At 39.9% G+C, this 21666-nt stretch overlaps 8 protein-coding genes across 12 annotated transcripts; 3 read left to right on the top strand and 5 right to left on the bottom strand.

Annotated features, from left to right (window-relative positions):
- Positions 1–135: 135 nt before the first annotated feature.
- On the top strand, positions 136–2781 carry LOC105972950 (alcohol dehydrogenase 3). Its single transcript, XM_012997932.2, has 10 exons — positions 136–538; positions 669–805; positions 909–955; positions 1044–1369; positions 1478–1560; positions 1661–1736; positions 1846–1907; positions 2005–2100; positions 2200–2361; positions 2457–2781. The coding sequence occupies exons 1-10, from the start codon at positions 502–504 to the stop codon at positions 2568–2570; spliced, it is 1140 nt and encodes a 379-aa protein (XP_012853386.2). The 5' UTR covers positions 136–501; the 3' UTR covers positions 2571–2781.
- A 665-nt stretch (positions 2782–3446) lies between these two features.
- On the top strand, positions 3447–5178 carry LOC105972973 (thylakoid lumenal protein (Mog1/PsbP/DUF1795-like photosystem II reaction center PsbP family protein)). The gene is made up of 5 exons (XM_012997959.2): positions 3447–4073; positions 4172–4275; positions 4376–4487; positions 4588–4815; positions 4908–5178. Exons 1-5 carry the CDS (start codon positions 3782–3784, stop codon positions 4970–4972), a joined length of 801 nt encoding a protein of 266 aa, XP_012853413.2. The 5' UTR covers positions 3447–3781; the 3' UTR covers positions 4973–5178.
- Positions 4840–6765, bottom strand: LOC105972971 (Pentatricopeptide repeat (PPR-like) superfamily protein). The gene has a single exon (XM_012997957.2). The coding sequence runs from the start codon at positions 6763–6765 to the stop codon at positions 5191–5193; it is 1575 nt and encodes a 524-aa protein (XP_012853411.2). The 3' UTR covers positions 4840–5190.
- A 184-nt stretch (positions 6766–6949) lies between these two features.
- LOC105972970 (pentatricopeptide repeat-containing protein At3g29230) lies at positions 6950–8854 on the top strand. Its single transcript, XM_012997956.2, has one exon. The coding sequence runs from the start codon at positions 6950–6952 to the stop codon at positions 8774–8776; it is 1827 nt and encodes a 608-aa protein (XP_012853410.2). The 3' UTR covers positions 8777–8854.
- On the bottom strand, positions 8835–11845 carry LOC105972972 (maltose excess protein 1-like, chloroplastic). 2 transcript variants are annotated; one of them, XM_012997958.2, is made up of 10 exons: positions 11402–11845; positions 10961–11241; positions 10690–10863; positions 10307–10597; positions 10120–10209; positions 9864–9965; positions 9650–9768; positions 9504–9566; positions 9366–9427; positions 8835–9232 (listed from the first exon to the last, which is right to left on the bottom strand). In XM_012997958.2, exons 2-10 carry the CDS (start codon positions 11189–11191, stop codon positions 9150–9152), a joined length of 1215 nt encoding a protein of 404 aa, XP_012853412.2. In that variant the 5' UTR covers positions 11192–11241; positions 11402–11845; the 3' UTR covers positions 8835–9149. The 2 variants fall into 2 exon arrangements, with proteins under 2 accessions (XP_012853412.2, XP_088669420.1); XM_088813294.1 differs by having other exon boundaries at positions 10961–11214; positions 11402–11724.
- TED6 (tracheary element differentiation-related 6) lies at positions 11832–12431 on the bottom strand. Its single transcript, XM_012997921.2, has one exon. It carries the CDS (start codon positions 12429–12431, stop codon positions 12006–12008), a length of 426 nt encoding a protein of 141 aa, XP_012853375.1. The 3' UTR covers positions 11832–12005.
- LOC105972939 (uncharacterized) lies at positions 11832–16629 on the bottom strand. 4 transcript variants are annotated; one of them, XM_012997920.2, is made up of 5 exons: positions 16376–16572; positions 15408–15841; positions 13113–14835; positions 12914–12955; positions 11832–12628 (listed from the first exon to the last, which is right to left on the bottom strand). In XM_012997920.2, the coding sequence occupies exons 2-4, from the start codon at positions 15797–15799 to the stop codon at positions 12920–12922; spliced, it is 2151 nt and encodes a 716-aa protein (XP_012853374.1). In that variant the 5' UTR covers positions 15800–15841; positions 16376–16572; the 3' UTR covers positions 11832–12628; positions 12914–12919. The 4 variants fall into 4 exon arrangements, with proteins under 4 accessions (XP_012853374.1, XP_012853373.1, XP_088669419.1 ...); XM_012997919.2 differs by having other exon boundaries at positions 11832–12632; positions 16376–16569; XM_088813293.1 differs by lacking the exon at positions 11832–12628 and adding an exon at positions 12733–12868 and having other exon boundaries at positions 12901–12955; positions 16376–16569.
- A 42-nt stretch (positions 16630–16671) lies between these two features.
- CARB (carbamoyl phosphate synthetase B) lies at positions 16672–21222 on the bottom strand. The gene is made up of 4 exons (XM_088813292.1): positions 20827–21222; positions 19365–20705; positions 18579–19271; positions 16672–18490 (listed from the first exon to the last, which is right to left on the bottom strand). The coding sequence occupies exons 2-4, from the start codon at positions 20685–20687 to the stop codon at positions 16934–16936; spliced, it is 3573 nt and encodes a 1190-aa protein (XP_088669418.1). The 5' UTR covers positions 20688–20705; positions 20827–21222; the 3' UTR covers positions 16672–16933.
- Positions 21223–21666: the final 444 nt, after the last annotated feature.

Raw genomic sequence — 21666 nt, 5'->3', positions numbered from 1 at the left:
CTTGTCCCAGAAGATTCTGCAAATACAATCAAATGAGTTGTTAAAAACATTAAAAAAAAAACCGCCAAACCAGAGCGGATTTTGTTAAGTGGTATTGGAGAAAATGATATGTTAAACAACTTGAATTAAAAAAATAAGATAATGATATAGAGTTAGACACTTGGACTTGCGTCAACATATTTCTTCATCTTTTCAATAAATAAATAAATAGAAATAGAAATAGAAATTGAAATTGAATTCAAGATTCTACAAGCAAAACTACGGTCTGGGTTTTTTGGTTTTGCCACCTGTATTCCGTTTCTGCTTGAGTTCAAGAAACAGGGGAACTACAACTTGTAAGCTTATTAACAAATTAACCAATCAAATTACAGACATGATTTCTATTTTCCAGTATAAATACTATAACCCAAAAGGGTTTAATCATCTCATCAAACAATTAGATAAAAATCAAATCTTTATACTCTTTTTTAATTTAATCTCTACTACTACTACTACTACAAGATGTCAAGCACTGCTGGCAAAGTCATCAAATGCAAAGGTATTGAAGCCATCGTGTGTGTGTGTGTGTGTTTGTAATATATATATGTATATGTTTATGCGAATTCAAGATTTTTTTTTTTTGATGGCTAATAATTTATGTTTTTCATGATGGGTTTTGTTGGTGGCAGCTGCTGTAGCATGGGAGGCGGGGAAGCCGCTGGTGATAGAGGAGGTGGAGGTGGCGCCGCCGCAGAAGATGGAGGTTCGCCTGAAAATCCTCTTCACCTCCCTTTGCCACACTGATGTTTACTTTTGGGAAGCCAAGGTAAATTATTATAATATTTCTTCTTCATTTTTATTTTCAGAAAATTGAATTAGAAAATCTGTATATAAAAAAAAAATCACCATTTTTTTTTTAATTTATTCAGGCCCAAGATTCCGTCTTTCCTCGAATTCTCGGTCACGAAGCAGCAGGGTATGCTAATTCACTATTATGTTTTCTATTAATTAAAAAAAAAATTGTGGCAAAATTTGATTACTAAATCTTGATTGTTACAACATAGGATTGTGGAGAGTGTAGGAGAAGGTGTGACGGAACTCGTTCCGGGCGATCACGTACTCCCCGTTTTCACCGGAGAATGTGGAGACTGTGCTCACTGCAAATCAGAAGAGAGTAATATGTGTACTCTTTTGAGGATCAATGTCGAAAGGGGAGTGATGATTAATGATGGGAAATCGAGGTTTTCGATTAACGGGAAGCCGATTTATCACTTTGTTGGCACTTCAACTTTTAGCGAATACACTGTGGCTCATGTTGGCTGTGTAGCCAAAATCAACCCCCTTGCCCCCCTTGACAAAGTTTGTGTTCTCAGCTGTGGAATCTCCACAGGTATAAAGGGATCGATTCTTCGATTCTTGAAATTAAATATACTGATAAAATTTTCGTCTTTTTTTTTTGTGGTGAACGATTTTTGTTTTGTTGTTGTTTTGTTTGTAGGGCTTGGTGCCACATTGAATGTTGCAAAACCGAAAAAGGGATCTTCTGTTGCGATTTTCGGACTTGGAGCTGTTGGGCTTGCTGTATGTTTCCAAAATCTTGGCGGATGTTTTTTCTTTTTTTTTTTTAATTAACATAAAAATTGGGATTAATCAAATTAAATGTTTCGTTGGCGATTTTCAGGCTGCAGAAGGAGCAAGATTGGCTGGTGCTTCAAGAATCATCGGTGTGGATTTGAACTCCGGCAGATTTGAAGAAGGTAGTATTTCTAGATAGATTTTAATCCGATCTACTTGTTTATTTGAGTACATTATTAAATCCATATAATACTTTTTTTACCATCAACTTCCTCTTTCTTGTTTATGCAGCTAAAAAATTCGGAGTGACTGAATTTGTGAACCCAAAAGACCACGACGAACCTGTTCAAAATGTTGGTTTTTAATTCATCTTTCGATATATTTTTATCCTATAATAATCTTCTTGTGTGTGACAATTTTGTATACCGAATTGTTTGTGACATTGTGTAGGTGATAGCTAAGATGACTGACGGAGGAGTGGATCGAAGCGTGGAATGTACTGGAAACATCGGTGCTATGATCTCTGCATTTGAATGTGTTCATGATGTAAGATCCGATCCTTCAAACTTTTACTATAACCAAATTGAGCACAATTAATTTGTGTAAAAAATCGAATAATCTCGATTAAAATTGAAAATCTTGCAGGGGTGGGGTGTGGCTGTTCTTGTGGGGGTCCCACATAAAGACGCGGTATTCAAGACTCATCCGATGAACGTGCTGAACGAGAGGACTCTAAAGGGCACTTTCTTCGGTAACTATAAGCCCCGTTCGGATCTTCCAGCAGTTGTGGAAATGTATATGAACAAGGTTAGTAGTTAGTGCTTTTTTCGACTCGGATATGTCGAGAACTTGTCGAATTTTGTGATTGACGTAACGGAATGTTTTTTTTCGTGTTTATTTAGGAGTTGGAAGTGGACAAGTTTATAACGCACGAGGTGCCGTTTGCGGAGATAAACAAGGCTTTCGAGCTGATGCTGAAAGGTGAAGGCCTTCGTTGCATTATCAGGATGGAGTGAAGAAAAGATCTCAAGGATGATAGACACATATCTACCCACGTTATTGTTTTAAGAAAGAAATGTGTTCTTACTATGTGTGTGTGTGTTTTTTTTCGACATGTTTTCTGCATTTGTTTTTCAACTAGACATGTGTTTTCTGCATTTGTTTTTCAGCTTGTATTACAGTATGACATCCAAAGTTTAATAAAAGAATGTGGGTTTTGTTTATTAACTTTATTATGACAGGTCAATAATTAATTTAGGGTAAATTACGTCCAATCCCCTAAGATATAGTAAAATTACGAAAAAACCCTTCATGTTTGGGTAATTACAACCATCTCTAAACTTTGAATCTTCTTTTACTTTCACCATTGCCGTACCAAATTTAGTGAAATCTTCTAAATTATGTGAAATATACTCCAGTTCGTATCCATGCTCCATATGTTATAAGATGTGCCTTTTGACTTGTAAACTAGAGAACATTTCACGGAATTTAAAAGATTCCGTTGAATTTAACACCATAAGAGTGGAAGTGTAAGAAAATTTATATTTATAGCTCAGGGATGATTGTAATTATCCAAAATCTGACTATACTTTAGGAGATAACCATAATTTACCCATTAATCAAGTTCATTATTTGACAGCCTAATAACTCAATTTATCAGTCAAACAGGTAATTAGTATATTTAAATTTAATGGGCCTTACAAAAAAATTTTGGTCAAAAAATATAATTAGTTAGCCCCAAAGAAAATTGGGGCATCCAAAAATTGACGGGCAAGCCCAACCTAAGTAGGGCCGAGCTCACTCGCCTTAAATAAAGTGTATTCGTTGCGTGGGTGTCGGCACGACCCGCCATCTCTATACGATCATTAGCGAGTCGCCTCAGCACCCCCGACAGGACGGGTAACTCTACTCAGTGGAGAGTGCCCCTTTTTTATACACTCCTTAGTTTCCTCAAATCTCATCTTTTCTCGATGTGGGACAAATTGCACAAAATCAATTTAATTTAATCAACTAGAAATTTCTGCTGTATTCTAATTTCTAGTTGGATATATTTATTTGTGGTGCATAAAAAGATAAAAAGAAAATTCCAGTTACCTCCATCCATCCATCCATTCTTCCTCACACAGTTTTTCTCAGTGAATTAATGAATTTCGAATCTTTCCATTAATTCTCTCTACCAAAATCTTGTTTTTGTGTGGAGAGATCAATCAATCAAATAATCAATCAAATGGGCACAGCTGTGCAATGCATCTCCCGCCTTTCTTGGAAGAACAACCATCCCCATTTTCAATCCCATGTTCTTGTTCCTCAACCTGCACCAGATAAAGGACAATCAAGAATAATAAGAGCAGCTGCAATTGCGAAAGACGACGAGATAAATCGGAGGGCGGTTATTGCATCCGGGGTTGCATTACTTTCATCTGCAGCAGGTTTTGGATTTCCAGGCAATGGATTAGCTGTCATCAAACAAGGCCTTCTTGCAGGCAGAATCCCGGGACTCTCCGAACCCGATGAACAAGGTTAGTCACTTAACCAAATTGCTCTGTCCTTTTGAAATTTCGATTCGTGTGATAAAAAAAAATGTTGTCTTTACTAGAAGATTAATATAATCAGACAGGTTGGAGAACTTACCAAAGACCAGACGATAAATCGGGTGGTCACGGCGTTGGCTGGAGTCCGATCATACCGTACGCTTTTTCCGTTCCTCAGAACTGGGAAGAGGTGTGTCACCATTTCCTATGTTGTAATGTTGTAATGTGCTGCTATTTTTTCCTTGCCTTAGTTGAAAAACAGTTGACTCTTTTTATCTGGTGCGAAATAGGTTCCGGTCTCGATTGCTGATTTAGGAGGCACGGAGATTGATTTGAGATTCGCAAACCCCAAACAAGGACGAGTTTCCGTGATTGTTGCTCCTGTTTTAAGATTTTCAGACAGTTAGTTTTTCAGACAAAGAGAGTTTCTCTTTTTTTATCACAGAATAAAAACTGAGAAAAAACGCAGTAACTAATTACCTCGTTGCATTGTAATCTGCAGATCTTGGTGATAATACCACAATAGAACAAATCGGGACACCAGAGAAAGTGATAAGTGCATTCGGGCCGGAGGTGATCGGGCAGAATGTAGAAGGAAAGGTTTTAAGTTCCAATGTAGCGGAACATTCCGGAAGGAAATACTATCAGTTTGAGTTAGAACCGCCCCACGTTCTCATTACAGCAACAGCTGCTGGCAATCGCCTCTATTTATTCAGCGTCACTGGAAACGGTAAACATTCGATTCTCGAGAATAACGAATTTCCCTTCTCTTTTTTTTTCTTTGGAGAAAAACTTACACATTCGGGTTTTTCTTTTTTCCAGGTCTCCAATGGAAGAAGCATTACAAGGATTTGAAGAGGATATCCGACTCTTTCAGGGTTGTCTAATACAGCAATTACACGTCATACAAGAATTGATTCGAGCTCGTAATTCAATATATATATATATATATATATATATATATATATATATATATATCCATCAAAACTCGGTAATGTTATATAGTACAATAGAGATCCTACTCTAGTTTTGTACCTCATAATCAAATATTTACGAACCCTTTTCTCTTCAATAGATTGTTCGCTTCGATGTTTCTTTAAATGCCTTAAAGCACAAGTAGACTGCATCCAGGTGGTTTCTTGGACCCGTTAGCCGAAAACTTAACTCGTACTCCTTGAGCCATCTCCCATTTTTCGGAAGCTGCGTATATGTTCGATAACAGCACATAATGCCCGTCGTCATCATCATCATGGGAGCTGTAATAAGAATTCACCTTTCTGACAAGTTCCAATACGCGATCTGTCATAATCGCGTCAGAGTGTATTCGACATGCCCCAAGCAAAGCGCCGAGGACTACATCGTTCGGCATCATAGGCATCCCCTTCACTAGGTTGTAAGCGTCTTGCAGTTTACCTTTTCGCCCCAACAGATCAACAAGACAACCATAGTGCTTTACGTTTGGTTTCAGTCCGTATTTCTCCATCTTCGAGAATGTTTCCAAACCCTCTTCCACAAAACCTCCATGCGCACAAGCAGATAGAACAGACAGAAAAGTTATACTGTCGGGTTTTACAGCTGACACCTCCATTCTTCTGAAGAATTCAATGGCCTCCGTACATTGGCCGTGAATGGCAAATCCTGTAATTAAACAATTCCACGTTGCAGAATTCTGTAACGAAATCCCTTCGAATATCAATCTTGCATTCCGTAAATCCCCACATTTTGCGTACATGTCGACTAATCCATTTAGAACAAACTCGTTCATTTCAATTCTCTTCTCGAGAATAATCTGGTGAATTTCTTTACCAATGTCTAACATCCCCGATTGAGCACAAGCTGATAAAACACTTGTGTATGTAACCTCATCCGGCTCGAACCCTTCGCCTCGCATTCTGCTAAAAGCATCTAAAACTTCCTCGCACATCCCATTTTGTGCGTAGCCAGATATCAACGAATTCCAAATCACCAAATTCCTCGAACCCATCCCATCAAAAATCCCCCTCGCCTTCACTGTGTCACCTTTCTTGAAATATCCAGTAATCATCACAGACCACACGTACAAATTTCTCTCTGTCATTCTCTCGAACACCTCCCCTGCAGCATCCATATCCCCATTGCTCACATACCCGTCAACCAACACAGTCCACGCCACCACATTCTTCAAACCCACCGGAACGCTATCAAAAATCCGCCTCGCCATTGTCATATCCCCGTTTCTAGCGTACCCATCAATCATCTCATTCCAAGTGATCGACGACTTCACCGGCATACTCTCGAACAAAATCGAGGCAATCCGTGTGTTGCCAATCCTCATGTAACCACCTATCATGGCATTCCAAGAAACCACGTTTCTCTCAGGCATACGATCGAACACCTTGCGGGAGCTTACTATATCCCGACATTTACCGTACATGTCAACTAACGAAGTCCCCACCATTACGTCACGCCCCACTCCCGACTTCAGAATCTCCGAATGCAGTGCCTTCCCGAAACCAACCATGGAGAGCGAAGCGCATGCTTTCAGAACTAGTGGGATGGCGCAGATAACAATGCCACCGTTGCGGCGGTTGCGAGTGTATATCAAAATTGCTTCTTTCGGCTGTTTCTGAGATATTAAGCTTCTTATGGAGTTACACCAGCTTGACGGTGGGTTTCCGGTGTAGTTTTGGTTTCCAATCATTTGCTTCGACCGTTTACAGTGACGATTAGTTTCAGTGTTTGTCCAATCATTTCAATTTGCCTTATAAATGTTCGATCCGACCCGATCCAAAATCAGCCCGTTGACTGTGCCACGTGGCAGTTTGACCCGGAAACACGTTTATACTCCACAACAATATTCTCCTCCTTAGCCGCCATGAAAATCAATGGAGCAAAAGCTGGCCCTTACTTTGCAGAAGTGCAAAACAATCAGACATTTGAAACAGACCCATCTTCAAATACTCGTCAATGGCTTAAAAGATAGCAACTTTTTAGCAGCCAAGCTAATGCCACTCTCCTCGGATTTCATCTCTCTTGAATACGCGAACAAAGTTTTCCAATGTTTACCGGCGCCCAATCTCATTTCCTACAATACTTTGATAAGATGCTCGATCGGAAAGTCCGATATGATTGCAGCCTCTGTTTACAATACAATGCGCAGGCTGGATGTTTTGCCGAACAGTTTCACTTTCACGTTTTTGCTCGGCTGTTTCGAGTCATTTCGTAAGTTTCAGTATGGTGAAATGGTGCACGGTCATGTTTTGAAGATGGGATTCCTGTCTAGTATGTTTGTTGTGAACACCCTTTTGGATTTTTACGCCAAGTGTGGCGGAAGTTTGGGGTTTGTCAGGAAGATGTTCGACGAAATGCTTGAGAGAGATGTTGTTTCGTTTAACACGATGATAAGAACATATATGAATTACGGGGAGATAGATTCCGCAATCAGGCTGTTCGAATCGATGCCGGAAAGGAACCTGGTGACTTGGAATACTGTCGTTTCAGGGCTTGTGAAAGGCGGGAATATGGAATTGGCTAACAAGGTGTTTGAAAGTATGCCGCAGAGAAATAGTGTTTCTTGGAATGCAATGATCTCGGGGTACGTTAAGAAAGGAGACTTGAGAAGTGCGAAGGATGTGTTCGACGAAATGCCCGAGAGAAGTGTGGTTTCTTGGACCACCATGGTTTCAGGTTATGCAATGGCAGGTGATATCGAATCAGCTCGGAGAATATTTAATCACATGCCCATAAAAACCGTGGTCTCGTGGAATGCCATGATTGCTGGCTGTGTTAATAGCCACTTGTTCGATGAAGCTCTTTCGGTTTTCCATCACATGTTAATTGATGGAAAATGCAAACCCGATCAGACGACTTTAATCAGCGTCCTTTCTGCATGTACACATTTGAATTCACACGAGCATGGGAAATGGATCGAGTCCTACATCAGAAAGAACAAAATCGAGCTTTCACTTCCACTCGGAAATGCTTTGATCGACATGTTTGCAAAATGCGGAGATCTTGAAAACGCGAAAATTATTTTTCAAAAAATGTCGGAGAAAAAATGTATAATCACTTGGACGACAATGATATCTGGCTTAGCTGTAAATGGGCACAGCAGAGAAGCATTGAAACTGTTCAACAGCATGTGTTTGGAAGGTCTCGAACCAGATGATGTCATCTTTATCGCAGTTCTCTCTGCTTGCACACATGGAGGATTGGTGGAAGAAGGGGAAAGAATATTCCATCAAATGGTGCATAAATTTGACATCGAACCTCGTATAGAGCATTACGGCTGCATGGTGGATATTCTTGGTCGAGCTGGAAGAATCGAAGAAGCTATGAGGTTTATAAAGACTATGAATTTAGAGCCTAATGCTGTTATTTGGGCAACTTTACTATCTGCATGTAAAATCCGTGGGAATAAGAGCTTGTCGGAGTCGTCTTTGATCATCCAGAAGATTTTGGAACAAGAGCCTAATAATCCTAGTTATTTGAAATTGATTACGAATTTGAGGTCAACCGCTGGTCAACGGTTAGATGAGGTGGATTTCCGATTAGCAAATAGAAACCAGGGAACAGGCAAAGTACCAGGATGTAGCTCTATCCAAGTTGGAGAAAGTGTGCATGAATTTGTTGCAAAAGATACTAACCATCCACAAAGAGGGGAGGTTTACGGAGCTTTAAGGAGTTTAAATAAACATATGATGATTACATAGAATTGTTTGTGTTGTTTGGTTGTTGAGTTATTGCTCATTTATCAATAAACGACACAAATTAGTACCGAAAAAAAAAAATCGAAGTAAATTTGTATTTTTAAATAAATTCGTAGTCATAGATAACAAAAATGCTCATACTACATTATATATAACGATAAATCCCTAATTTCACTTGCAAAACAATCCGGTGTAATTTCAATCTTTGATGTAGTTACTTACCATTTTGTTGACCCGCCTCTGCGTACGTAGTCTTGAGATGCAGAAAAATGTGGGATCATATTGTTTTTTCATCCCCATTAATGCGATTTTCACACTCGAACAAAATCGTAATTAATTAGCGTTTATGTACCCTTTTCAACGGAAGGAAGGAGAATCAAGGCCCGAAAACCAGCTCCTTCAAAGAAGTCAACGGTGAACTGAGTCCATGGGCTTTGGCATCTTTCCAAAATGACAATCCTGATGCAACATATGATGAATATATTTTATCTCCGAATGAAATAAAAATCAAAGAGACTAACCGTCCACCATTAGGCCACATAATTAACAAAATCGTTAATCGAAGATTTACGATGGAAACTAATGCACTAACCTATCCAAGCAACGAAGCCAAGGGTTGCGGCCAAGAAGAACTCCTTGCTGATACTATTTAAGCTGAAGTCGCAGCAGAGTCTAAGTTAACAAAGAAAAACATAAGACTGCGTATATAATTATTTATAAAAAAAATTACCAGAATAAGCATATAAGATTCCCCCATCCGTAGAAGACTGATCCCCAGCCTGAACCAACAAACCTGCACATAGGAGATAGTTTGTTGTTTCATATAATAGAAATTCGTGAAATTACTTGATAAGTGGAAGAAAAGAAACTACATACCACATAAAATCCCGAATAAATAGAGCACGTGGAATCATGAGTCCGTTGCCAATCATTGCCAGCAACATTGAGACAGCCGACAAACCTTTTATGTTGTCGGGATTCAGAAGATTCGTCCACTGAAAATAAATAAAAACAAATTTTCTTGATCAGAAGAAACTCTTAACAAACACCACCAACAAGATTTTTGCAAAGAAGAAGAACGGTCGATCACCATTTGTGCAACACCCATCCACATGAAAAGAAGAGTTGCTGTCCAGCCAGATATCGATCCGAGAAACTTGACGCCTTTCTCAGAGAGCTTTCCCGTACGAGACTGAAAAAATTAAACCTAAATCAATAAAATGCCGGAAAATCATAAAGATAAGCTAAAAAAATCTGAATGCTTAAAAAACATGTACATCTCAATATTTTTTAAGCATTTGTAGAGATTATTGCATTTAACCAGCATCCGATAAGGTCATACTCACCATAAGAACAGCGATCACTGCACTAACAAAGACAATTGCCCCGGGCAAGACAGTATTTGGAACATAAGGGATGAAAGTTGACCACATGACCTGCATTACCATGGAGTAAGATGGTCGAAAAAGATAATAGATAATAGTTCAAAAACAGGTACAAAAAGATGTAATTTATTTGCAAATTGATATTTACTTGTGAAAGTGTGGAGAGCCCGACTACTAAAATAAAGTCCTCCCAAATGTGCCATATTTCCGGGTTGAGGAAATTAAAATATTTCATAAAATTCAGAACAAGTCCGGAAGCAACCACTATTGAAGTGGCAATAAACTGAGGGAAAGGCATAGCTTCACCCATAGCCAGCTGTAAGATCACCACGTATGTGGATAAAACTCCTAGAGTTTGCACCACCACCGCTTCAGTTTCCATCTTTTTAATGAAGTACGAGACGAGAGAAAGATTCCCAAGCAATCCTGTAAGCATACCCTATATATAATACGAGGATTACTTAGTTTTTTTTCTTTTTTCTCTAACCCAATAACCGAAGCGATAATAAGTCTACACAAAACTCGGTATACCAGCCAAGGAACAGCCAAAAGTGCAGAATTGTTCCCTGCAAGAAGATTCTGAGTATTGAGTATGATCTGAGGTAGTTGCAATAACAGAAACGGTAAATTTGCAGCAGCGGCGAACTTTGCTGACGTTGAATCCCATTGCTCAAAATCCTTGCCTCTTTTCAATTCCACTGGTTCCTTCATTTTATTTTATTTTATTTTATTATTACTCAGCAGCAAAATAATCAATGAACTATAGATATTTTCACTGAGTTAAAATTTAGAGAGGAAGTACCTGAGTGATTGGTTGAGCATCTTGTGAATCTAAAGAACAAACTGGTTTGAGCTTATTATTATAATTGCGACAGACAGAGTGGCTAGAAAAGAGCACTTCCTTGAATTGAAGTTTGTAATTGGCGCGTGTTTGCGCGTGTATCCGAGGATCAGAACTGAAAGAAAGCCTGTTCGATGGTTGAGAAATGTGATGGGGTATACTACTACCCAAGAGCAACAACGAACCCGCCATTGGAAAAGAATTACAGTGTTCCACTATTTACGTTTCCAGTGATCACGAACCTGTCGTAACAATTTAAGGAACACGAGAAAGAAAAAAAAAAATCAGCTTTGAAGAACTCTTCACAGTTCTCATGGGCATTTTAACAAACAGGTTGCAACCCGAAGAAATACGCTTTAAACAACACAAATCACACCCCAAAAAAGAAAAAAAAAAACTCACCAATATATGAAGCAGTAGTGCTCTCCGGCACGCATGTATTCACTTTCCAGAATTCTCGAATTTACATCAGAACTAATCTGTGGGGGTGGGGGGCGGGGGGCGGGGGGTGGTGTTCGAGATATCGAGAAATGTGATCCGGCGGTGATGGGAGGAGTGATATGTGGGCGGTGTAATAACGTAGATGATGGATGATACTACTTGTACTTTTCTGCTCATAAATATCTCTACCATTTATTTTCGTGCATTTTTTTATTTATTTTTCATATTTTGAGGCAATTTAGTCCTACACAATTACCATTTCGGGCTTCGAGTTTTCGATTTCCGAGTTTTGAATTTTGATGAGTTTGCAAGCTATTATACGGGAGTGTAATTTTTTAGTTTTTATTTGATAATTGTAAGAGTGTAGATTTACCACTTAATATTATCAACATGGTATTAAAAAACAAAAAATCTTGGCATAAAAGCATGATTACATACTATACATAATATATATATTATGATGAAATTAAATTATCAGTGTTACATAAATACGACAATTGACAAGTCAAATGTTGTTTATTAGCAGAAAAAAAATGACAAAATAATTTAAGAGTATCATGCTTTTTCAGGACCTGTGAACACTAGTAATGGAGGAAGAAGATTCCCCAACTTCAAGATCAGTTTTTTCTGCATTTTTACCTTTGATTAATTCCCCATCAATAATCTGCTTCTTCTCATTCTTGACAATCTCCTCTTCAAAATGCTTATCTTCTTCTATGGATAGGACCACAGCTTCTAATCCATGAGGGCCCTTCACAATGTTCTCTTTCACCTTCAAATGTTCGTCCGCGCGTTTTATATCAGTTTCTTCGACCAACTTGTTCTTCCTTCTCCTCTTTATTACCAGCCACAAAGCAAACAAGCAAAAAGCAAGTAAGAAAATCGAGCCGAGTGAGACGAATACGACTACGACAACGACAGTCGGACCATCGTCCGAGGATTGTGGTGAGCTTATGGTGTCGGTGTTGTAAGCTGAAGAATCTGATGCCATTTTGAAATTCTTTAAGGATGATGAATTTGTTTGGAATGGTTGAGGAAGAGGTGTTTATTGTGGCTCCTTATATATACATAATTATATATACTATCCTTTGAAGAATGTAAGAATTGACTCCCAAGTTAAGATTTGTCTTGGTGTATTTGATTGAATTGGAAAACACCCCTCTTTTGTTTGCTTGCCTTGTTCTTCGGCTGCCTTTCACAAGGAAAAAACACTCGTCAAGAAACATCCCTCTTCGATATTTCCTTTAAAGCTCTTTCGTAATATTCGGTAAAAAAAAAAAAACCGAACAAGATTTGATAAGATGCTCAAACTCAACACACTGATAAATAGGTTAAAACGTTACAGAAATGATCTACTGGGAAGAATGTGCAGTTCCAAAAACTAAGCAAAAGAATAATCCAAGTATAGAACATACAGGATAAACACATCATGGGTGATGCGTCTATTTAAATACTATAGGAAATATACAATACCATGATTCAAGAATCTTTCTTTGAACAACGCCCCACGTATGCCTGCAGTATTGAAAGTTCGACTGTTAGCATAAAGAAAATCAAACAGTGTGTCCCTCGAGCAGCATAAGAACCCAATGTAATGTGCAGCTGATGTAAAAGGAGAGAGTGCGCACATGTATAAGTAAAACTGACTAAATTAAAAAGACAAGTGTAATACCTGTACAAGTTTGGCAATTTTGGGCTTCGAATACGATAGGTACTGTTCGATTTTTTCCTGCGTCTTTGGAATCTGATCGGCTTGAATTGTACTGGTTACTTTGTCAACCACCTTTTTCACGATAGTTTTGTGAGCTTCTCGACTCATTTTACCTTCTTTCCACGTGGGCTTCAAGAGGTCCTTTACAAACTCTACGAGAGAATTTTTAAATATACGGATTCCTTTGTCATCCTTGTTAGTGGTGCTCTCTTCAACTTTCCCATGGCCATCCACAGTTTCAGACTGCTTATTGTTTTGAAATCCCTTGCTTTCATCACCATCGCCTCTATTGCCTTCGTTCAGTTCTGCATTTCCAAGAACCTTCTCTTGCTTCAGTTTTGGACTTCCGGAAAGTTCCACTTTCAAATTATCAGGTTCGCCGCCATTCTTTCGTTCAGTGTGATTTTCTTGCTCGTCGCAAACCGGAGATTTTGTCGGTGGAGCAGAATCCTGGCTGGCTAATAAAGTGGGAAAAAATTGTGGGACCTCTGTTTCTAACATCCCTGTCATTTGGACAGCTTTGTGAAGGTTCTGCAAACTCAAACGAACTGCTAGATGTGTCTCGGATCCACTCAAGTCAGAACCAAAACCATTTAATGGATTAGGACCGAGCATGTTTTTCCCACCATCAGTTTCACTTAAAACGGAAGATTGCCCGGGGAACACATTTTCAGAATTTTGATGATTTAAGTTCTGTCCAGAGAAAAAAATTGGATTAGTGGTATTTCTGAAGTCCTTCGCCTCGTCAAGTACCTCAGACCGGAATGATGAACTGACTAGATTATTTTCTACTAGTCCATGATTCTGCTGTTGAATACGTGGAACTGGAGAAACATTCTGCTGCCATGCTGTCATAGGAAAACTTTGATCATCCAGCAATTTGTTTTGTCCTAAAATGTCCGAATTCACGTCCTGAGTTTGCAACTGCAAACCATGCAATATGAGATCTTCCTGTTCGTTAGCCGTATTTTCGTTACGTATAGCTTCAGATGTGCCTACTTCTCTACCATAACCTCGTCTGTCTTCTTGGCCTTTTGGTTTTGGACCCTCATGAGAGAACCTGCAATTATCCCGATCACAGTTGCCTGCTGCGAAATACTTGCAAACAGGTTTCCCGTTTTTGCAAGGCTCGAGCTCAATGTCATTGTCAAAGGACTTATATCTAGTGCCTTTGCCAAAAGATTCATCAGAGGCAAAATGGTGCGAAAATCTGCAAGTGTCTCCCCATCTGCAGTTACCTTTTACAAAGTCCTTGCAAGGAACTGCACTTCTACTTTTGTTTTGGAACTGCTCGCTTTGTCCATGATAAGGATCGGAAACATCGTCACCTCTGCTGTAAGAACTGTTAGAAATATGGTCTCGATCCCCACTAGTACTTTTAGGATGAAAAAATCTGCATTGACTGCCCCTCCTGCACCCTCCTGAAGCAAAATCTCTACAGATTTGGGTTGATTTGTTAGGTGCACTTCTGTCATTCCATGCATGAGATTGATGTCTATAATCTCCTGTTGGGCTACGACTTCTTGTCTGAACCCTTACAGCACTGTCACTTGGGCTTCTACTTCTACTCCTGCTCCTGCCTCTTCCTCTCTCTCTTCCCCTGCCTCTGCTCAAACTCCTACTGCGGCTCCTGCCTCGAGGCATGCTTCTGCTCCGACTCCTGCTCCTGGCTCTTCCCATGTTCCTGTAATGAGATAGATGACTATCAGACAATTCGCAGAACATGTGGTCAACAAAAGGATTAAGAATACTTGTTTTGTCCTAAACATATATAACCCCCAAAATAAAACTGCAATTTCTAACAGGAAAAAATTCTTAAACATACACCATATAAGAAGTAATAACATGGACCACTAAAACTCAACTCCTATTTCTCATTTACGTTTTATAGATATATAGAAAACTTTCGCCTTTACAACTCAAAATCTTGAATTCATGTCATCATTATATTTCGAGACACGGAGTGTAATTTTTGGGAAATTGGAAAAGGAAGAAAGGGCATAAAAATGTACTATAAATCCTGTATAATGTAAATATCTGAAAAGAATCACCGAAAACACCCAAAGTATTTGAACATTTAATTTAAAATTATTCCAAAACATCCTGTAAAAACACAGCGAACAGTGTCAGCATGAAGGCAAACAAGAATTGATTTGCATGCAGATAGTTCTTAAACGAGCACAAAAAATGGAACTGTTAGAGCATCAAACTTCCACGTTCATTAATGCGATAGAAAATAACCAAATCATCACAAACCTATGACTAAGAGCATGGCTTCGATCGTTTTCAAGAGAATGGTTATATTTATGCGGTTCCATTCCATCCAAACCAGGAGACATTTCCTGGTAATATCTGTTTCCCCCACCTAGTTCCTTCCGTTCAGGACCGTTTTGTCTACTTTTGCTGAACCTGCCATTCATTGGAGCAACCGAGTTTTCTTCAGTTGATTCCCAAGATTGCTGTCCGGAGTGATCTCTAGATGTTTGTGCTGCATAGGTTCCAGATGCAGAAAATTGACGATAACGCCCTCCATCGTGATTAGAACGGTGATCCTTTCCCATTGAAGAATTGTGTTTACTCATATCAGAAAAATGTTTGGTCTCCTCTTCCATATCCCACATTGACCTGCGTTTCCTCCTTTCACCCATAGAGAAACCTTGCTCTATTCGTCTCGGCTCATGCAACTGGATCTGTTTCAGAGCAAGCAATACAGGTCAAATAAAACTAATATTCTATTTTGTCTTCACTCTTCATAGAGCATCATTAAGTCAATTCAATCGAACGGAGATTCGTTTACATTGGAGTGAACCTTATGCACAAACTTGTTTATTTATTTTATTTATTTAAATTAAACCTTACAATGTAGCCATACCTCCCTGTAGAGTTTAAACAGCAAAATTAGAGAAAATATGACTCAATCAAAAAAGGGAGAATAAAATGTCCAAACGGCTAAAAAAGCAAGCCGGCGTAGCAGTTAGATTGATGCAGACTGCGTATGCAAAATAACAATGATTTGATTCCAAATCTAACTCAAAGTTGATAACTTTTTAACTCCGTCATCACAAAATCAACAACAATTTCAAGGAAATTACAAATTGAAGACAATTGACGTAGAAATCAACCCGCCGGAAAACAATTCAACAAAAGCTTATGCCAATTACAGAAGAAGCCCTAATTAATTATAGAAATCGTTGCGTGGTTTGGGAATGAATTGAAGAACTAACCTCGAATCTTTAACCTTTAACCTTTGAATCGAGTGACGAAACCCTTGTGAGCGAGAGCGAGCTAGCAAAACTGACAGGGTAGAGAGAGAGAGAAAAGAGGGGATAGGTTTTTACAGAAACAATTGACCCCAGTGAAAAGTCGTTTGTCTCAGGAATTGTGTTTGTTTCAGGATTACTCTCAAGGCAAAATTCACATTATTTAAAATATATCTATCTTATATTTATATATATATTTTCCTACTAGTAGTAATTCTGGAATAATAAATAAAAAAAAATTACAAAATAATAAAAAGCAATTTCTGGAATAAATAAAATATTCCCCCAATCTGCCATTATATTTAGCAAAAGAAATTGACCTACAGTACTTTCACGTGCAATCAAACTGAAGGCAATCTTAGACATAGATTACACACTCTGAGGGGCAAAACCGTAAATCTCAAGACACATAACACACAAAAACCAAACATACCAAAACGGCGTAGTTTCGTCCAAAAATACATTTATTTAAAATAAAATAAAAATAAAGGAGCAGAAGAACACAAGATGTTGACACACAACTTAAGTAGATGAAGATGATGCAGACAGCAAAGTTTTAGTGGCGGCATCGATTTCTTCGTCTTTCTTGAAGTAATCCTGCAAAGCAGTCATCTCGATCTTATTATTCTTCATGCTCTTAATCGCCTCGGCGGTAGCCAAAGCACCGGCAACAGTTGTTATTACGGGAATCTTGTAAGCAAGCGCCATCCTCCTCAGTTTCCGGCCGTCGATCTGGTCCAGCTGGTCCCCTGAGCTAGTCACCACCATCATCTGAACCTGCCCGTTTGCAATCATATCCCCAGCGTGGGGCCTACCCTCGTGCATCTTCAACACCCGCTCCACCGGAATATTCTCCGATTCCAGAACGTGTGCGGTGCCGGATGTCGCCACCAGATTGAACCCGACTCCCAAGAACGCCCTCGCGATCGAAGCCAAGTGAGGCTTCGTCATGTCGTTCAAGCTCAGAAAGAGTGTTCCGGAAAGTGCCGGCTTTTGGCCAGCTGCGATTTGTGCCTTTGCGAAAGCGATCGATGACTCGTAGTGAATGCCCATTACCTCTCCAGTGCTTCGCATTTCCGGACCCAAGAGGACATCAGCTCCTTGGAATTTCTCAAACGGGAGGACTGCTTCTTTGACTGACACGTGGCGCGGGATGACTTCTTTGGTGAAATTCAAATCTTGGAGTGATTTACCCGACATGACTAGTGCAGCGTATTTGGCTAAAGGATGGCCGATTGCTTTAGACACAAACGGTACGGTTCTTGATGCACGAGGATTCGCCTCGAGCAAGTAAACATCACCAGAGGATGTTATCGCGTACTGACAGTTCATCAGTCCGCAAACGTTCAATCTCTTCGCTAACTTCGTTGTCCATGACCTAATAGTTTCCAAGCATTTAGAAGAGACTGTTTTTGTCGGGAGCATGCATGCTGAGTCACCGGAGTGGACCCCAGCCTGTTCAATGTGCTCCATTATTCCACCAATCACAACGTTGCCATGCAAGTCAGCGAGTGCGTCTATATCAATCTCGATCGCGTCAGATAAGTACCTGTCTACTAGTACTGGGCGTTCGGGGTCAACTTCAACTGCAGTTTCGAGGTAGGTTATGAGCTTTTCGTCACTGTAGACAATCTCCATCGCACGGCCGCCCAAAACATAGGAAGGCCGAACCACAACTGGGTAGCCAATCTCTGCTGCAATAGCAAGGGCATCTTTGTCACTCTTTGCGATTCCTCCCTTTGGCTGCTCAATTTTTAGCTCGGTCAAGATTGCGTTGAACCTCTCCCTGTCTTCAGCTGCATCGATTGAATCGGGCGATGTGCCCCAAATGCGAACGAATCCGGACCCACTTCTGCACTTGGGCTTGTGCTCGTCTAGATATTGCTGTAGGGGGAGAGACAGTTTGAGCGGAGTTTGCCCTCCGAATTGCACGATGATTCCATCGGGTCTTTCCAAGTCGATTATGTTGATAACATCTTCGACAGTGAGTGGTTCAAAGTAGAGACGGTCACTCGTGTCGTAATCTGTTGATACTGTTTCCGGGTTTGAATTCATCATGATTGTTTCATATCCTGCATCCTATAAAACAGGCAGAACAGACAGATAATATAAAAATCATTCAACACTAATCAAGATTAGCTCAACAGAAATCAAGAAAAGAACAAACCTGGAGGGCAAAGGAAGTATGGCAGCAGCAATAATCAAATTCAATACCCTGTCCAATTCGATTCGGTCCACCGCCCAAAATCAAAACTTTTTTCCTTTCGGTGGGAGCAGATTCACACTCGAACTCATAAGATGAGTACATGTACGGAGTATCAGCCTCGAACTCTGCTGCACACGTGTCAACTCTCTTATACGCTGGTTTGACGCCTAAAGATAGCCTCTTTGATCGAACTTCTTTCTCGGTGGATTTCGTAGCAAATGATATCTGCTTATCACTGAAGCCTCTTCTCTTCACTTCCCAGAAATCATCCTTTGTCAACTGTGACAAATTACGGGCCAGAATATACTGTTCCACGTCTACAAGTTCTTTAAGCTGTGTAAGGAACCATTTGTCTATAAAACTCAAATCGTGGATGTCATCCACTTTCATTCCTCGTTTCATTGCAGCGTACACAGAATGGATACGATCTGGACTAGGTACTCTCAGGTTGTATTTTATCTGTTCCCAATCCCAGTCAAGTTCCTTGACCTGTGCACAACCCCACCCATAGTAGCCAGTTTCCAGCGAACGCAATGCTTTCTGAAACGATTCTTGAAATGTCCGCCCCACAGCCATGGATTCACCCACAGACTTCATCTGTGTAGTCAAAATTGGCTCCGATCCAGGAAACTTCTCAAACGCAAATCTAGGTATCTGCATTTGAAGAGAGAGTATATAACACTTGAGCTTTATTCAAGAAAACAAGCAGCATAAATATATATTTCAAAAGGTACAAATGAATATAACCTTGGTTACAACATAGTCGATTGAAGGCTCAAAACTTGCAGGTGTTTTCTTCGTGATGTCATTAGGAATCTGATCCAATGTATACCCTACGGATAACTTGGCAGCCATCTTAGCTATGGGGAAACCAGTAGCTTTCGAGGCCAAGGCGGACGATCTCGAAACTCTAGGGTTCATCTCAATCACCATCACTTCTCCATCTTCAGGGTTAACAGCAAACTGAACATTCGAACCGCCACACTCAACTCCGATTTCCCTTATAATAGCAACAGAGTAATCCCTGAGCCGCTGGTACTCCTTGTCGGTCAGAGTTTGGGCAGGAGCTACCGTGATGGAGTCGCCCGTGTGGACCCCCATGGGGTCGATATTCTCGATCGAGCAAATAATCACCACATTGTCAGCCAGGTCTCTCATCACCTCGAGCTCGTACTCTTTCCAGCCCAACAAAGACTTCTCCACCAAAACCTGAGTAGTCACACTAGCCGCAAGCCCCGACTTGCAAATGGCTTCAAACTCCTCTTTGTTATAAGCAATACCGCCACCTGTCCCGCCCAGTGTGAATGCAGGCCGGATAATGAGAGGGAACTCCCCAATCGAAGAGGCAATGTCGAAACATTCCTCAATTGTTGTTCCAATTCCCGAAGGAGGAGTCTTCAGCCCAATACTCTTCATCGCCTGCTTAAACAAATCTCGATCTTCAGCTTTCTTGATAGCATCGAGCTTCGCCCCAATAAGCTCAACCCCGTACTTCTCCAGTGCACCGCTCTCAGCTAATGCCACCGCGAGATTGAGCGCGGTCTGCCCGCCCATGGTGGGCAAAAGAGCATCGGGCCTCTCTTTTTCAAGCACTTGCTCGACTAATTCGGGTGTCATTGGCTCAATGTAGGTCCTATCAGCTAGATCGGGATCGGTCATTATGGTAGCAGGGTTTGAATTGATCAGAATTACTTCATACCCTTCCTCTTTAAGGGCTTTGCAAGCTTGAGTGCCGGAATAATCGAACTCGCAAGCTTGCCCTATTACAATAGGCCCTGCTCCTAATATCAAAATCTTCTTGATATCGGTTCTTTTACCGACTTTCGATGGAGTAAAAGTCGCTCCATTCCCCAAATCACTGCCATTCTTAACATCTCCACGCTCGTTTTGAGACTTTGCACAGTTCAATATCAATGGCCGAGATGAAAAGCTAATGGTATTGGGATTCCTCTTTGAGGCTAATTTGTTTTGCTGGAAAAAACGTGGGAAAGGCTTCGCTGAAGGTAAATATCGATTGGCTTGAAAAGACTTACAGAAAACATTGCTGCAGTGATGCACGCTGTGGCTCATCTTCTCTTAACAGCAAACCTGTATGTAATAAATCCACAAACGGAAAACATTAACAACGGCCGAAGAAAGAAAAATCAAAATTAAAATGTTCAACGGAAAATGGTCCGGCGGGAGCTTGAAAGCAGGAGAAGAATATCACCTGGCGGCTGGCGGAGAGTCGTCCGTGTGGCTGGATAAAAGAGCAGTCTTTACAGAATTCAAAGGTTGTTTTTTTCTAGGGTTTGAGTGATTGGAGTTCCGCTGCAAATAAATGTGTGCGTGTGTGTGTGTGAGAGAGAGAGAGAGAGAGAGAAATGGTGTGTCAAAAGGAGAGAGATGATGACGACAACAAATAGACAGCCGCCGCGAGTCAGTTTGCAGTGTAGGTTAGCATACGGAAGAATCCCTAAAAGGAGCGGCGGGGCTCACTGCTCAATAATTCTCCCCTTTTTTTTTTGAGGTAAAAAATATATAAAGTAAAAAAAAAATATATATATATATATTACGACAGTGACAGTGAGTTACTCTTACACAATCTAGTTATCAGTTAAATCTTAATTTTGATTTTCCATAAAAAATAGAAAATTATTAATTAGATTTTGGGCTTTAATATCTATCTTCCTTTAATGTAAAGCCCTCGAAGTAATTGGGCTTTGCATTTATTTCTCTTCCACGAATGAGAGGCCCAATCGCTAGCCCGAATCTTTCCAATTTTATTTTTTCAATTAGTTATTCTCAATATATTTAATTATTTTTACTCATTAATTGTATTATTTTCAATTTTACCTCTTTTACCACTCTTGATTAGTAGAAGACAAATAGTTGAGAAATAATTGAAAATAAGTGTATTTTAGTAATTTTATATTTATACTTTAGTCTATTCATATTTATTACCTTTTTCTTAATATACTCGCACTAACATATAATTCGAGATGAGGGAGTACTATTTTGTATATGCCCTTTCCAAATACGAACTCGGTTATTTATGAAAAATATTGTT

Source organism: Erythranthe guttata, chromosome 14, assembly GCF_056151865.1.
Source record: "Erythranthe guttata isolate IM_541 chromosome 14, IM_541, whole genome shotgun sequence".
In the NCBI taxonomy this organism is placed as follows: Eukaryota; Viridiplantae; Streptophyta; class Magnoliopsida; order Lamiales; family Phrymaceae; genus Erythranthe; species Erythranthe guttata.
The sequence above is the reverse complement of the archived record's forward strand: the minus strand, read 5'-3'. Positions and strand labels throughout refer to the sequence as shown.